General features: G+C 50.6%; 6 protein-coding genes across 6 annotated transcripts; 4 read left to right on the forward strand and 2 right to left on the reverse strand.

The window, feature by feature from the left end:
- Nucleotides 1-732: 732 nt before the first annotated feature.
- On the forward strand, nucleotides 733-1,861 carry M438DRAFT_275051 (TBC-domain-containing protein; the record flags this gene model as incomplete). Its single annotated transcript, XM_029900760.1, has 3 exons — nucleotides 733-849; nucleotides 911-1,683; nucleotides 1,738-1,861. 3 exons carry the CDS (start codon nucleotides 733-735, stop codon nucleotides 1,859-1,861), a joined length of 1,014 nt encoding a protein of 337 aa, XP_029759953.1.
- A 1,156-nt stretch (nucleotides 1,862-3,017) lies between these two features.
- On the forward strand, nucleotides 3,018-4,532 carry M438DRAFT_335509 (uncharacterized protein; the record flags this gene model as incomplete). Its single annotated transcript, XM_029903810.1, has 1 exon — nucleotides 3,018-4,532. The coding sequence occupies one exon, from the start codon at nucleotides 3,018-3,020 to the stop codon at nucleotides 4,530-4,532; it is 1,515 nt and encodes a 504-aa protein (XP_029759954.1).
- A 967-nt stretch (nucleotides 4,533-5,499) lies between these two features.
- Nucleotides 5,500-6,123, forward strand: M438DRAFT_319460 (uncharacterized protein; the record flags this gene model as incomplete). Its single annotated transcript, XM_029902837.1, has 1 exon — nucleotides 5,500-6,123. Exon 1 carries the CDS (start codon nucleotides 5,539-5,541, stop codon nucleotides 6,121-6,123), a length of 585 nt encoding a protein of 194 aa, XP_029759955.1. The 5' UTR covers nucleotides 5,500-5,538.
- A 26-nt stretch (nucleotides 6,124-6,149) lies between these two features.
- M438DRAFT_297480 (zf-DHHC-domain-containing protein) lies at nucleotides 6,150-8,123 on the reverse strand. The gene is made up of 4 exons (XM_029901953.1): nucleotides 7,904-8,123; nucleotides 7,260-7,756; nucleotides 7,074-7,199; nucleotides 6,150-7,006 (listed from the first exon to the last, which is right to left on the reverse strand). The coding sequence occupies exons 1-4, from the start codon at nucleotides 8,043-8,045 to the stop codon at nucleotides 6,308-6,310; spliced, it is 1,464 nt and encodes a 487-aa protein (XP_029759956.1). The 5' UTR covers nucleotides 8,046-8,123; the 3' UTR covers nucleotides 6,150-6,307.
- A 419-nt stretch (nucleotides 8,124-8,542) lies between these two features.
- M438DRAFT_405909 (uncharacterized protein) lies at nucleotides 8,543-10,969 on the reverse strand (the record flags this gene model as incomplete). Its single annotated transcript, XM_029909810.1, has 7 exons — nucleotides 10,414-10,969; nucleotides 10,175-10,364; nucleotides 9,372-10,120; nucleotides 9,143-9,317; nucleotides 8,916-9,087; nucleotides 8,636-8,864; nucleotides 8,543-8,582 (listed from the first exon to the last, which is right to left on the reverse strand). The coding sequence occupies exons 1-7, from the start codon at nucleotides 10,938-10,940 to the stop codon at nucleotides 8,543-8,545; spliced, it is 2,082 nt and encodes a 693-aa protein (XP_029759957.1). The 5' UTR covers nucleotides 10,941-10,969.
- Nucleotides 10,970-12,922: 1,953 nt separating this feature from the next.
- Nucleotides 12,923-14,742, forward strand: M438DRAFT_297485 (YOR378W-like protein). Its single transcript, XM_029901954.1, has 3 exons — nucleotides 12,923-13,365; nucleotides 13,418-13,723; nucleotides 13,775-14,742. Exons 1-3 carry the CDS (start codon nucleotides 13,209-13,211, stop codon nucleotides 14,668-14,670), a joined length of 1,359 nt encoding a protein of 452 aa, XP_029759958.1. The 5' UTR covers nucleotides 12,923-13,208; the 3' UTR covers nucleotides 14,671-14,742.
- The last annotated feature ends 161 nt before the right edge of the window (nucleotides 14,743-14,903 follow it).

The raw sequence follows: 14,903 nt of genomic DNA on the forward strand, positions 1-14,903 counted from the left end.
TTTCTCACGCTCAAGCACCGCAAAGACAGGGCAAGCCTTGAGAAAAGCTCCCAAGTACTGCCACATGTTGCTGTGAGACGGCGCAGGGGCTTGCAACAAGCAAAATCTAGAAGCCAACCACATGGAAGTACAAGGCTGAGAAACGGCCCTGTGATGGACAGAAGCAGTAGACAAAGCATTGTCGTTATGCTTGACGACCTCGGCGAACGTCAGGACTCAAGAGCCGCACCGGCCAGCAGACCGCGGCGCAAGCGAAGAACAATTATCGTGGAAACTGGGTCCAGGGGGGCAAAAATTCATGCTGGTGGCTCTCTTGTGCTCCTGAAATTGACAACGCGTAACACGGTGCGAAGACTGTCTCCAAGCCCTGGACGAAAGCAAGCCTCTTCACGTTTCCACAAGTCTCGAGAAGCAGGTCGGTCTTGTGGTATGTCAGGATGTGGGCTCTCACTCCATGTCCCCACAGGGAGAGGCTTGAGCGCACCGCGGAGACAGACGATAATGCTGTCGAAAAGAGTTCGGTAGACGCAAGCACAAGGAGCCAACGCCACGCCTTCCGGTGCCTGCCCCGGCAGTTTCGGAAGACAAAGCTACGTCACGTGAATTACCAAAGCAGAAGAGCGGGAGCAGCCGCTCTGGAAAGCTTAATCGCGATGCGCGTTGGCGCGGTACAGGCGCAGCAACATTCGTGGATTGGAGAGACGGCGACGACGACTTCTCATTCGTATCAACATGACGAGTCTTGAAACACTCGTTCTCAAGGGGCCCGGGGGTGACGCAGAGGCAGGCTTGGAACAGTTGCGCTACACAGTCTTGTCAGATGGTATAGCCAGCAACAGCGATGGCATGGTGAGGGGTCTCGATGTAAACAAGCCAACACAGCAACGTCTAACAAACAACTGCCATCTAGTCCGAGTTGCGCATGTACGTCTGGCTCATCCTGCTCAACGTACCTCCTCTCCGCACCGATGCCTACCTCGATCTCGTGCGACAGGGTGCTTCACCCGCCTACACCAAGATCCGCAACGACACATTCCGCACCTTGACAACAGATCCTTTGTTCCGTCGTCGCGTCACCGAGAATAGTCTTACCCGGGTTTTGAACGCCATTGCCTGGAAGCTGCACGATGCCCACGAGGCCCGCGTGAACGGATGGATGTCACCACCCACTTTGTCTGTACCCAGGAGCATCGACGGCCAGTCGGATCAAGTCACTTCGCCCACCTCCAGACACCGCGCCTCCATCACTGGCACCGAAGGCTCCGAGGCTGGCGATGGCGCCTCCCAAGTTGGTTATGTTCAGGGCATGAATGTCATGGCCGCTCCTTTCCTGTACGCCGCTCGTAGCGAGGCTGAAGCCTTTGCTGCCTTCGACCGCTTCATCACAGTCGAGTGCCCAGGCTATGTGAGGGGCTCAATGGATGGTGTTCACAGAGGCCTAGCTCTAGTAGACAGAATCCTGGCCATTGTGGACCCCAAGCTCTCTGCCTACCTGGCGAGCAAAGGCATGGAGGCCAGAATCTATGCCTTTGCCAGTGTACTGACCATGTGTGCCTGTACCCCTCCTCTGCCAGAAGTTCTCCAACTGTGGGATTTCTGCTTCGCTTACGGGCCACACTTGAACCTGCTATGCATTGTCGCTCAGTTAGTTCTGATTCGCGACCAGCTCCTGAGCAGTCCAAGGTATGTCGCTTGTCTGTCATGTTGCATGCATCCTGTTGACCATCAAACACGCAGCCCGAACCAGATCCTAAGGTCGTTCCCACCTCTACAGGCATCAAAGATAAAGCCCATGGCTATCAGCTTTGTTCGAAAATTGCCAGAGGACCTTTACCAGCAGGTTGTCGATCATGCAAAGTAACGTCGCACAACCAAGCACCTCACGAATAATGACCAAAAATACGATTTCATGATCCGATGATAGAAGGGACGACGGATGGAATAGAAGGCACGAACTTCCCAGTCACAAACTACACACAAGGTGAATGGCTTTTGTCACCACACTCCGAGTAGCGAAAGCATATCTGCCGTTGTCGTATGGAACGGAGCCTTTAATGTGTAAAACATGATCTCTGATTGAGGCAATGGCGGTCGCATTTGGCAGTAGAGATTCTCTTTTGGCTGAGGTCGCATGAGGAATGTGGACTGCTCTTGCCGAGGTTTGATTTCCGGCTTCAAGATCAAAGAACTATTTTCCCATCGTTCAACCCGGAAGCAGGAACTTCCATGATTCTTCTTTGTTTCATGCATCATCATTGTCTCGCGACCTCTTCGAACCTCACATCAACCTGCAATATGTACTTCTTTGTGTCTCAGGCAATTGCCTGCCACTGTTCAGTCTCACCTTGTAGCGCAGAACCTAAACCATGTTCATCGACTCGAAACCGACATCTCTATTCTCAGGTGGCTCACATAGCTCGAGGAGCTCTTTTGCTGAGATGGAACATCCCAAAGCACAGCTGCGGCGGCCACCAGCAGCTTTAAACAATTCATCGTCATCCCTCAATTTGAATGGGTTCGAAAACTCAGTCCCATCATTCCAATCATTCGTGAGGAAGACCCCAACGCCGAATCAAGAGAAACCTCTTCCGCCAGTTCCGATCATCGAGACAGCCGACTCTTCTCCAATATCTACACGTCGCACTTCAAGCATCTATAGTCGCACTGTCTCGCAGTATGCACCGACTCCGGAATCTTGGAGGGACGAAGAACATTTGATGCCAACCTTCTTCCTACAGCCGTCAGTGTATAGTTTGAGCACTCCAGAGCTCACACTGGGAGATACGCCGAAATTAGAGATCCCACCGAGACCGTACGCGCCACTAATTACCAGTCCGTCTCCGAGTCCGAGTCGTACCTCAACACCGTCACCACCTCCGGCCCATTTACGTGAAAGGCTCTTGCCTCCCTCACCGCAAATGTTGCGCATAACGACTCAGCATATCAGAACAGTATCATTAGACAAAGCGAAGGCTGCCCTACGTTCCCCGGGAGTACAACAACTTCTGCCTGAAGAGATGAGAGCATTGGCTGCCACCAAGAAGGCAAACCAACAACACATCATGCGAGTTAGCAGATCTTTCGAGGGTATTGTACCTCTCAGAAGTCCCGTCTTGTCTCCAGTCAATCCTAGTCCAACGCTTCCGTCACCAACTCCTTATGATTGGCCATTGCCAGCAAACACGTATTCTGATAAAAACGGGTCGAAACTGTCTGATGGGTATTTCGGGATGAACAAGGAAAAACGGATGTCAATGTCACCTGTTGAGAAACAGCTGAAGAGCCCGATTGAGATCTCAGTCACTCGTCCGATGGACCCCCCTGCACAAGACTACGAGCCGCGTGGTAGACCTCGTCAACAGTCGAGAACAGGCTCCAGCAGAAGACTCAATGATTATGAGAGCAATGTAATTGACGCATATGAAGACAGGAGTATGGATCCATCCTCAAATGAAAGTCTGATCGACGAAGCCAAGCGACTGGCGAACGAATACCATGCTCTGTTCAAGCAGGATGCTAAGAACCCTGGTTTCCGCAAGCATAGCGCTTCTTCTAATAGTATCAAAGAAAACATGAAGCTTGTGCCACAACCGCTGTTCTTCAACCCAAGGCAAATCTCTAGACAGCGTGAACTAGAGTACCAGAAAGCACGCAACAAGGGCTTCTCACCCGCTGCAAGCAAATCGCCCGACTCACGAGTCGTTACCCGCGAACAGCGGAACGGTCCAAAGACAAAGGAGCGCGCGCTCAACTTTCCATACAAACTTTCTCTCACACCAGAATCTACAGGCTTGAGCCGTCGACGCAGCACAAGTGGTAGCATACCAATTTCACCACCGTTTCCAGGACACGTTCCGGAAGCAACAAAGGCAAAGGAGTTGCCGTCGCCTGTACAAAGGAAACAGAGCATTGACGACTCGGACAGTTTCTCGGCATTCTATCAGCGTATAAATGCGGATGCAGAGCAGCTGGCTAAGGAGTACAACAAGCCTGGCAGCAAAGTCACATTCGAAATGAACACACTTCCCACTATCTTCTCACATCCGTCAGAAGAGACTACCAAATCATCCCAAGAGTCGTCCTTCAATCGAAGGAAGGCGTCTTATGACAGCGGGATCAGCAGCGGTGCCTCTTCAAAAGGCTCACGAGCGCCCCTGAAGTCTTTCACGCATAAGGGGCTCGCAGCCGTGACTTCAGTATTCGGCAACCATGCTCGTAGATCTTCTGTCACATCGATTGAAGGCTTGTCAAATTTAGTCGACAAGTTCAAGCAGCGGAGGCCATCTTTCCCTGTAATCAGTGCACCGCAACCGATATCAGCCGCCGAAGCATATGATCCGGCGAGATTGCAAGCAATGTCTTCTGGACCATCTCATGCGGCAAAGAAGAGACCGAGTATTTTCGCCGGCATCAAAGACCACAAACGTGAGAGCAAGGCCAATAAACGGAGGGAAGATCTCAAGAAGACTATAAAAATGGTTCCGGTCGGAGGTTTCCCTCCGGCGCCGCGCAAAGATGGGGAATGGCTTTAGGGATCGAGCCATTTTGCGCAAAAAAAGTCATGATTACTTTGCGATGTATACATAAATGAACTACTACCTATTCTATGATCATCAATGGGATTGGTCATGAACCTTGTGGTGTGCTTTTGTGTTGTGACTACAATGTATACTTGGTCTCATCCCTTTTTACCACCTCACGAACAAGCGCGTAAACACCAACCCAACCCGCCATGTACGAAAAGAGAACACAAGTAATTCTTCTCAGAATTTGACAAAACAGAAACCCCCCAGGTGACTAGCTCTGGAGGGGAGAGAAAGCAAGCTTTCGTCGTAATTGTTGTCGGATGAGGATTACTGGGACCTCTAGCCACGCGGAGGATCGAACCAGTGGCCAAGGGTTGCTTTGGGGAGTCACGAGCTGCCAACTGCACCATACCACCGGTTCGATGGATTAATGGCAGCCCTCATTCCATATGATCCTATGTTTGCGCCTAGTGAACTTGTCAATACTTCTCTTCCAAGTCAGGGGTAAAATTGTTCGGATTGCGCCTTCCTCGACCATCACAAGCGCGTCTCTGAACTCATCGTCTATCAACTCAATGTTGTAATAGCAGATTGAGATCGACCCATAAGCAAACCGCTTTCTCGTCGAGTCTCGACGCCTAGAGACAATGAAAGATACTGCGCCTGACACAGCATCTCAAATCTCAGACAAAGCAGCGACGCATGTCTAATCTCAGCTCATCCTTTGTCTCACACAGAAGCGTGTCTTGGTGGCTTACTGTCTCTCCGCATCTCGAGAAACAAAAGACATGTCTTCAAAGACGCGGTAATTCTCGACGATAAGTACCCATTCGTCCTCGACCTTGTTCACAATCCATTGCCACCTTTTCCTCCTCTGCCATCTGTGTTGCACACTTCAATCTCAACTCTCCGACACTTTTCGCTGGTCGAAAAAAATAACAAAGACATTGATCACAAATCCTTCCATCTCACAGCAACCACCAACACCAATCCACTCTACCAACCACCCACAATGGCAACCAAAAAAGACCAACTCGCCGCCCGCATAGCCCACCTAAAACTCCGCCTCGCCCCCTTAGTGCCCCTCCCAACCGGCTCCCCCCACCCAGACTTCCCAAAAACACTGCTCGACTACCACCTCCTCACCGAAGAACAACTCGACGGCATAGCATCCTACTACCACCAATCCACCCCGAGCATCTGGACACACCAATACCCAGCATGCATGAATTGGGATAAAGAGATGTTGGCAAAGCGTAGAGCTAGCGTGGCGCAACATTTACGTCGTGCGAGTCAGGTGGAGAGTAATGCGTGGTGGGAGGAATTGTTGGCGGCTGAGGAGGAGGAGCATAAAGTGGTGGTGGTGGGTGGGAAGAGGAGGCCTAGTGTGCAGTTTGCGGAGGGCTTGACTGATGGGGAAAGAGTTGCTATTAAGAGACGTAAGCTGGGCAAGTTTATTGGGTTGATGAATTGTGAGACGCCGGTTGAGGAGATTGAGGGGAGGTTGAGAGCGTCGATGGAGAAGGCTATTCGGCTTGCGCAGGAGGAATTGAGAAGGGCTGAGGAGTGGGAGCTTAGACTTTCGAAGATGGCTTGAGCCTTGAGAATTGCGTTTCTTCTTGTATGGGGACTGTAGAAGTTATTGATATTATGGTTCTGCACTCTCTCTGGTACTCTTAACTTTGTTGATATGGTGAATCATATTATACATGTTGTTGCTAAGAAGGGGTATCAAATTATGTAAGTGTGTGAGAGCATGCAGCCAAGCACGAGACGATTGACTACACGGACTCGAAACTGTTTCGCTCTCTCCCTGTAACGCCATTGACATTCGCAAGCGTCGACCCCATGATATCCATATCTTCGGAATCTTCCCTGTGATGTCTATGTTTTCTATGTCTTCGTCTGCTTGATGCACGGCTCTTACTCGAGGACGATAAGCCCGCATCTACCTTCAGTCGTTCAACGTCCGGGCCGAGCTCGTACATGCTGTCTCCGCGATCATGATTACAACAAGGCGAGTGTCGTAGCGGCAAAAACCAGTCGTACCAGTGATCACCCATGATAGATTCGAAGTTGCGGAATGCTCCGAGGTTCCAAGGATTCATGCCAGGATGTGTGCGCAATATAGCAAACGTCCTAGACGCAGATGATGTACGAGGTGGTAAAGTGGTCTCTGAAGATGCATCCGGCATGGCATTCAGTGGATATGTGATTGTTCCTTGCCATGGATCCTCGCTCTCTTCCGATCCATGAGTGTGCTTAACGTGATCTGTCGACATGGGTCTAGGTTGGCGTTGTTGCATGGGATCGATGAGTACTGCGATGTGCATGACTCGTCTTTGGTGGCCGATGTTGTCAATGGTAGTCAGGTTCTTCAACCCAAGTGAGATGCTGGTCAGCGACATGCCGCCTGCGAATAGGGTGAAGACGGCTCCGAGGGTTATTCCAGCGATCCAGTTGCCGCCCAGCGGGTTGCCCTGCCACGAAGTCAGCATTCATGATTCGGAAGTGGAGCAATTGTGATGGGATCAAAGAAGCACTTACTCTACTCCTGGCTTCAGAAATGAACACAGCCATGACTATCATGACAAACAGAGCATAAACTCCAGCATACGAGCAGAATTGAATAAAGAAGTTGAAGTTTTGCTCTCCAACGACTCCTCCTACCCACTAAAACAACAATATGAATCAGCACAGGCTCTCCCAGAAAGGATGTGGACACATCATTACCGGACAGAAGTGGTCCATCTTCAAGACGCATCTACCCAAATCACTGCCATGATGAGAGCGATCCGGCTTCCAGTTATTGCAGGTTCCGCACCAGATAGGAAGTCCGTTTTGGTCGCAAGCAAAGACTTCTTTTGAGTAGAAACATTCTGTTCCAGGCGGTGGTGGCAACTCCCCACTAAGAATGGCCTTGGTGTCCAACACAGTGACAGACGGTTCTTGAGGAGCGGCAGGTCGTGGTTTCGTGTTATTTTGGTTCGTACCGTCCTGAACTTTGGTACTCGTACATGAAGCCTGGACATTATGCTGAGGTGGTGTTTCTTGAGGTGGTTTGACTGGAGTTGCAGCAGTAGGGCTTCCCCTTTCCACATATCCAGGATGCGGTACGGTCATGAGCAGTCGCAGATAGCTTGCGGCCATGGGAAACAGAAAGATAAAATACAGGACAATGACAGCGATGCCCGCGCCATTGCGACTTTGATGCTTGATGAGATAGTTGGCTGAGAGAAGTTAGCTACTATTTTCCAGAGTCGTCCCAAAGCAGGCCAGTCTCGAACAAGGTGTTTGCTCCTTCTCAAACAATTTGGCCACACATCGTCTATGGCATTCTCATAAACATAGAAAGGTTATCACAATAAAAGACTCACCACCTATAAGGACGACCACGATCCAAGTGGCATAACCGACAATCCCGATCAACAGAGCCGGAACAATAACCGCCGTGGTCCTGTTGGCCGCCTGCCTGTTCTCCAGTTGCGATTTGGGCGGACGCTGTTGACACTGTGACATGCTTCAACACCTCACTCTGAGTCGTCGACACTATGAAATATCGAATCGACCCGCGAGAATCATTGGCATGAGAGTCGCATGCTTGCCGCGGTCGCGACGCAAATGTGTACAGTACGTCATCGGCAGTCGCGTTTCACCAATCTCCGAAGAGTTTTTGCCAACCACCTGCCAACCTCTTTGTTTATTTTCTTGAACACAATAAAGTGTGGATGAAAGTTGGCTGTTTGATGAAGTCTTCGTCATGGGGCTGCTGATTGCAATGAATGATGAGGTTGTCTGGAAACGGGCTTCTCTAAGACCACTTTGTACTAAGAAAGGACCGCAACGGCAGTGTTATTAAGAAGTACTTATGTACAATCCGTGCAGTTTAAAACTCGCTGAGAACGACACGAGAAAGGACACAAACCCTCGCTTCAAGTCCAGACAGAAATTGCAAAACGGCATCACCCATATACATCCGCCCAGCCACTGGATTTACGACTCTAACAAACAAAGATCTAACTGTGTGCCGCTTCTCCAACAGGCGGGTAGATGGCACTGGTGAGATGTTAGCCTCTCAATTCTATCTAGTCAAGGTTGGAGGAACTCACCCCCAAGAATCTTTTGGCACCGTGTCGGGAGCACCGGTCAAGTTTAAAGCGTTGTAGTCATTGCCAGCAGCATTGCCTACATAATCCATGGGATATGTTTTACAGGCATTGATGTGGTCTTCTGGAAGAGTAAAGTCGCTGGCAGCGAGCATCTCTGGAGCCTCGATGAAAGCAGCTGAGAATCCCGCCTCGACATGGAGCTCGATGTGGCAGTGGAACAACCATATACCTTTGACGTGTCAGTAGTTTCGTACACCTTGGTTCGCGGGTAGATACTGACCTGGGTTGTCGGCTCTGAATCTCACGACTGCATAGCCTTCATTTTGAACCATGACTGTATCTCTTCTGATAGGGGTAGCTGGCAAGTTAGAGTATGACCCACTCCATGAACCACCCTTTGGATCCGATCTCTCAATGATCTGGAACTGATGGCCGTGGATATGCATTGGGTGCTATGGATGGTCCTGTCAGCATGCGCTACAACGGCACATCTTGTGCAAAACGTACCAGGTTCGTGTGCAAGTTATTCATGACAACTTCCACCACCTCACCATACTTGAGAACATATGGATTGACATTGCCGTAGACCGTCGGGTCTGAAACGTCAGTCTCATCTACAGTCAGCGATGAGTACAAAGTAGGCACTTTGGCACCGAGATATGTGTGGCCGTTCAGGATATATCTGGTGTTGTTGTTAGTCTTGGGTTGAGCACGGGAAATGTTACGAGATACGAACCTTGAGATACCAGTGATATTTTCCATAGACATGTCGATGACCAACTGTCGGTCGACAGGTTCGAGAAGGGGTTCCCTGTCCAGCGGAACATAGTTGAGATCGTCGAAGAAGTCGTCGTTTCCCAGATTGTAGAGAACGGGTGGTGCTGGATAATCCGCGCTTGTATTGTACACCAGCCAGGCGGTAGCGTTGAGAGGATAGACTGGGTCCGGTGTGAGGCCTTTGTTGATGAACAGCATGTTTGGATCCTGGAAGTCAAGAATCGCATAGTTCTTGCTTGTATCATCTTTCGTTCTCATGAGGAATGATTGCCTCTGTCCGGGAGCAACACGGACATTCTTGCCCCCGGCTGTGGCCACTACAGGTACCGTATACACTCCGTCTACCTCAACTGTCGTTTGATTGTGCCCATCAAAGACCCAGCCGTGGCCAGTGAAAGCAGCAGGGCAGATAATTCGGACCAAGTATGTTGTGCTAGGCTTGATATGGATTGAGACGTTCTTTCCGGAATTGATCAAAGCTCCGCCCGACGGGTCGGGAGTACCATCTTCTGCTGACCCCTCTGCGGATTGGTATTGGTGAATGAGATAGGGCATTTGGTCGTTGTACCAATCCGAAAGGGTAATAATGAGTTCTTCATCGTATTCGAAGGGCGGGTTAGGATCTCGTACGATGAGAGGGCCCCAAAGTCCATCAGGATACTGCCCCATGTTATGTGAGTGCCACCAGTATGTCCCTGCTTGGTCGGCCTGTTGGAACTAAATCAGTTTTGGTTGCCAGTAATGGCTAGGTACCGAACTTACAATCCACTCGTATTGGAAGCTCTGACCGGGGGCAATTGGGCATTGAGTCGTGCCAGTAGCGCCATCCATATGGTTCGTACCTCGTTGGTGGATTCCATGCCAGTGGAGTGCTGTACTCTGGTTACCGAGACCGTTGTAGACGTTGATGACCACGCGGTCTCCTTGCATCACGTCAATAGAAGGACAAGGCCTATAACCGTTTAGTAACGAGCGAACAATAGAATCATGTATGAACGTACCATTGACCGTTGACGCCAATGACAGGACGAGCAATTCCGTCCGGTGCGGCAACCACCCATTCAATGTTCCAATCGTAGGTTACGGTGTTGCCGGTTGTTGATGAAGCATGGCTGGTGAGTGCGGACCCTGTCTTTGAGGGAGATGCGGAGTGATGGGTGCTACTTGAGTTTGCTGAGGCATAAGGTGCCGAAGAAATGATAGTGGTGCATGTAGATGAAGACTCGATAGAAGAGCTGGTAGTAGCAACGGTTACTGCAGTGGACCAGGATGATGCTGATGTGCTTTGCCAAGTAGAAAAATCAGAGTCGATTGAGTTGACGGAGGAAGCAGCAATCGCGCTGGAGGATGGGGTCGAAGACTTTGAGTCCTGCCAGGTAGATGAAGACTTGGAGTTGTCTGAATAGCCGTTGGGATAACCTCCATATGGGTGTCCCCATGGAAGGTTTGGATTTGAGCCTCCAGCCGCAACGTGTCGTGTCAGAGTGACCCAAACGAGGCCAAAAGCCAATGAACTGGTAGAAAACATTGCCAACGTAGAACAAGAAAACAAGAGTTAGACGCCGAGACACACTAAGTGGGTTGAGACTCAAGAGTGCTCGCTGCCTTTTAATGAGAGGTTGCACATCTGCTAAGCTTGTAGCAAAGGAGTGAATGAAGGTGAGGACAGCCCGCAGTATATACTACATACCGGTCGAGGCTTGGAAGGTTGGTTGGCGGTCCTGAACAATCTCGCTAGGCACAATGAAATCATTAGTTGACAGTGTTGTGATGATCCATAAACAGGCTTGTCATCTCTGGTGCCGCAGAGCCGTAAAGTTTTAGTACGCAAAAAGTAAACTTGACAGGAGGCTATTCTCGTCTGACTAGATGGCATTCAAGAAAGTACCAGATCCCTGTACCAATTGAGGCAACGAGTGCTAGCTCGTGTTAGACAAACGGATCAAGACCAGTGTAGAGCGAGGCTTAGTACCGACCATGTCGATCTTCCACGCGCATGGCTTCGGGCGAAGTGATGTTGTACTAAGGTCTGTGCAGAGATCTCGAGGCCACGAGGTATAGTTGGAAGTGCAGTAAGCCTGCACGCTGCGCTGCACTGACGAAATCCCACAGACGATATCTGAAAGGCCGGAAAAGGAAGTCTGACTACTCGATGGCCTACTCACTACAATTGCTGGCTTATTCGGAGTCAGAAGTTCCTCTGAACACCAGTGCCGAAATTCTGGTGGTGAATATACAAGAATTCAGACGAGTTCGGAAATGCAAGAGAGAAATAGAGAGTCACGATATCTGAACATTGACCGATTTATGCTGGCGTTAGCCGAAGCATGGTTGTGTTTGCTAGGAAACTTGTAGAATATACTGCAACCATGGTTATGTTGCAATACAGATGCAGAGTAAATTGCGCTCATTGTTGCCTGGGATCTTGAGGGGGAGTCACGATGGGAAGCAGGAGCGATGGGGGACGAAAGAATGGCCCGAGATCGGAGTTTTGCAAGGCCGAGCGCCGAGCACGGCAGGCCCTGCCTTCCTTACTACCTTCCTAGACTTCACGACCTCTACTCGAGTACCTTGCACTTGGCTTCGTGGACAAGCTTTTGTCTTGCACACTACCTATCCTTGGGACTCACAGCCACTGTCTACACACAACAATGCATCATACGAATTAGCTAATCACGCGAGACCTGTTTCCAGAAAGGTAACCCCTAGTCTCTGGTGTCGAGGCACCTCGTCAGCTCTACCACACAGTGATACCATCGTCATCTATGGGTACCTTCTTACATCCAGTAAGACCAGCGCTGGAAATCGCTCTCATCCTTGTGGTTGCTAAGAATATACACCACGATCACTAAGGAACGGGTAAGCTGTGCGACACAGTCGCATGTACAGTAGGTACCATCTCTCGGAGCCCGCAGCCAGCAGGATCACGATGCTCCGACCAACTTTCGACATTGTGACCCAACAGCTTATGAGCCTTGCTTGTTTCTTTTTTCGACTCACTGGAACACCTTATTTGCTGACCATCCAAAACAAGAGAAGGCCGAGTAGCCTAAGCTCACTGCGTACCTTCGTCGTACCTCCAATATGCACCTTAGCTTGGTACCCTGGACTGACCTGAATTATCGCGGTTTCTTAGCCCACCATAACGCTGACTTGAATTCTTGCCGACTGCGAGGCTACGACAAAGAAAATATGGAAATAGTAGGTCGCAGCCGTACCAATCGTCGTGTTCAATTACCGACCAAGCGACACGCATTTGAAGGCCGTCTACAGCTGTAAAGCCGCCGAGTATATCTTATATATCACTGGACTTGGCTGCACTTGCGCCGTTTCGCAGAAACGAGACATCCAACAGGTATACTACCAAGGAAGTACCAATATATCCAAGACACGCACCATGGGTGGACACTCGCCTTACCCGCGACACATGGTGGACAATCTGCACCATGCAGAGCGGATGCTCGCAGACTCTTCTAGCGAGGCGTTCTCTTTCGACGAGAACCATCCCTCGAGGACGGATTTTGCTCGATCCGAAACGACTCTCGGGCAGGTCTCTAATTATCCTCAAACGCCCATCGGCCAGGCCGTTTCTTTCGACTTTGATCTCAACAATCTCTCGGTGAGCACGAGCAAGGTGCCGACACTTCACGGCCGTGCCTCAGATGAAGCCATCACACCCATCAATCGCGAACCTCGCGTTGAGAAGAGCGATCCGACAGCGGTCCCCCCAGTACCAGAAACGCCGCCAAAGGCCAAGATAAATGCTCGCGAGCTTCTCTTCATCATAACCGTCTGTATGGCTCAATTTCTCACACTTGGCGGACTTGGCCAATCTGTTGCACCGCTTTTCATCATTGGCAAGGACTTGGGTGTTGCTCCAACCGATCTTGGAACGATGAGTTGGTACACTGCAGCATTCAGTTTGACAGTTGGTGCATTCATCCTGCCCGCTGGTGAGGCTTTCTACTCGATCTGTGTTCCCAACGAGAGACTAACTCGATTCAGGTCGTTTAGGAGATATGTACGGGCACAAACGTGTTTTCATCATAGGCTGGATATGGTATGCCTTGACGTCAATCATCGTTGGCTTCAGCTATGCTCCAAAGACGAATGGATCTATCATGCTCAGCGTCACACGCGGCTTTCAGGGGATCGGACCCGCGATTCTGGTGCCCAATGCCATGGCGCTCGTAGGTACCACATTTCCTATGGGGCTGAAGCGCAATATGGTCTTCTCGGCGTTCGGTGCCTGCGGTCCCACTGGTTTCGTATTCGGAGCAATCTTTTCTGCTCTATTGTCGCAGTTTGCATGTAAGTTCTTGCTCTCAATCTTATTTGGCAAATGCAAGCTGACGTAGGAAGGGTGGCCTTGGTCATTCTGGGTGCTTGCCATAATCTGTGTCTGCATGGCGGTGTTGTCCTTCATGGTCATACCAGCTCCGGTTCCGCGAGCAGTGAACAACTCAACCTTCGACTTTGCAGGCGCTTGCACTGGCGTTTCTGGGCTTGTCTTGTTCAACTTCGCACTCAACCAAGCTCCTGTGGTAGGATGGAACAAGACCTACATCCCGTTTACGTTGGGCATTGGGGTGATGCTACTGATTGCCTTCGTTTACCTCGAGATGAACCATGCAAAGCAAGCCCTGGTGCCTGTTCGTGGTCTCAGCAAAGAGGCTGTTCTGGCGCTCTCATGCATCGCTGCTGGTTGGAGCAGCCACGGTATCTGGCTCTTCTACCTCTTCCAATTTGTGCAGCGATTCCGTGGATCCAGTGCCATTGCTGCCGCTGCCCAGATCTCTCCAGTCGCCATCACCGGCGTCGGCTTCGCCATGTCCGCCGGCTGGCTAGCGCGAAAGTTCAAGACATCGTATCTCATGCTGTGCGCTATGCTCGGCTTCTTCATCGGCTCCTTGTTCCTCGCCTTCGTGCCCGTACACCAAACATACTGGGTCCTCACCTTCTGGAGTGTCGTCGTCATGCCCATCGGCATGAACTGGAGCTTCCCATCCGGCACCATTCTGCTCAGCAACGCCATGGCCAAGGAACATCAAGGCATCTCTGCTAGCTTGGTGTCCACTGTGGTCAACTACTCTATCAGTATCGGCTTAGGTATCGCAGGTACCGTTGAGCGATACGTGAGCCAGAAACACGGGCCCTTGTGGGGGATCCGAGGAGCTTGGTGTCTTGCCCTCGGTCTCGATGCCATCGGTGTCGGTATCGCTGTGTATTTCGTCGTGATATCACGACGGAAGCCATAGTCATAGATGCAGAGACAGAGCCTCATTCCCATCGGCCACTTTTGATCGCCAAGCTCCGTCTGCATGGCAGAGCAGGGGACTTTCTGTATGTAGTAGTAGATACTTGTTTTGTATAGGAAGATTCAAAGCGTGGATCGCATGATACAACCGAGCCAGAGTTTTGACGGAATGAGGCTCTTGATTGCAAAACGTCCGATGTTGTGTTACTTTGCTCAACCACCGGCTGACCCGAT

The sequence above is a fragment of the Aureobasidium pullulans genome (genome assembly GCF_000721785.1).
Source record: "Aureobasidium pullulans EXF-150 unplaced genomic scaffold scaffold_10, whole genome shotgun sequence".
Lineage (NCBI taxonomy): Eukaryota > Fungi > Ascomycota > Dothideomycetes > Dothideales > Saccotheciaceae > Aureobasidium > Aureobasidium pullulans.

Coding starts and splice junctions, on each gene's coding strand:
- M438DRAFT_297480 (XM_029901953.1), bottom strand. CDS start 8,045: ATGTCACAGTGTCAACAGCGTCCGCCCAAATCGCAACTGGAGAACAGG. Junction 7,757..7,903: donor CGTGGTCGTCCTTATAGGTG/GTGAGTCTTTTA, acceptor AACTTCTCTCAG/CCAACTATCTCATCAAGCAT. Junction 7,007..7,073: donor TTTCTGAAGCCAGGAGTAGA/GTAAGTGCTTCT, acceptor ACTTCGTGGCAG/GGCAACCCGCTGGGCGGCAA.
- M438DRAFT_297485 (XM_029901954.1), top strand. CDS start 13,209: ATGGCTCAATTTCTCACACTTGGCGGACTTGGCCAATCTGTTGCACCG. Junction 13,366..13,417: donor TGCATTCATCCTGCCCGCTG/GTGAGGCTTTCT, acceptor AACTCGATTCAG/GTCGTTTAGGAGATATGTAC. Junction 13,724..13,774: donor TCTATTGTCGCAGTTTGCAT/GTAAGTTCTTGC, acceptor TGACGTAGGAAG/GGTGGCCTTGGTCATTCTGG.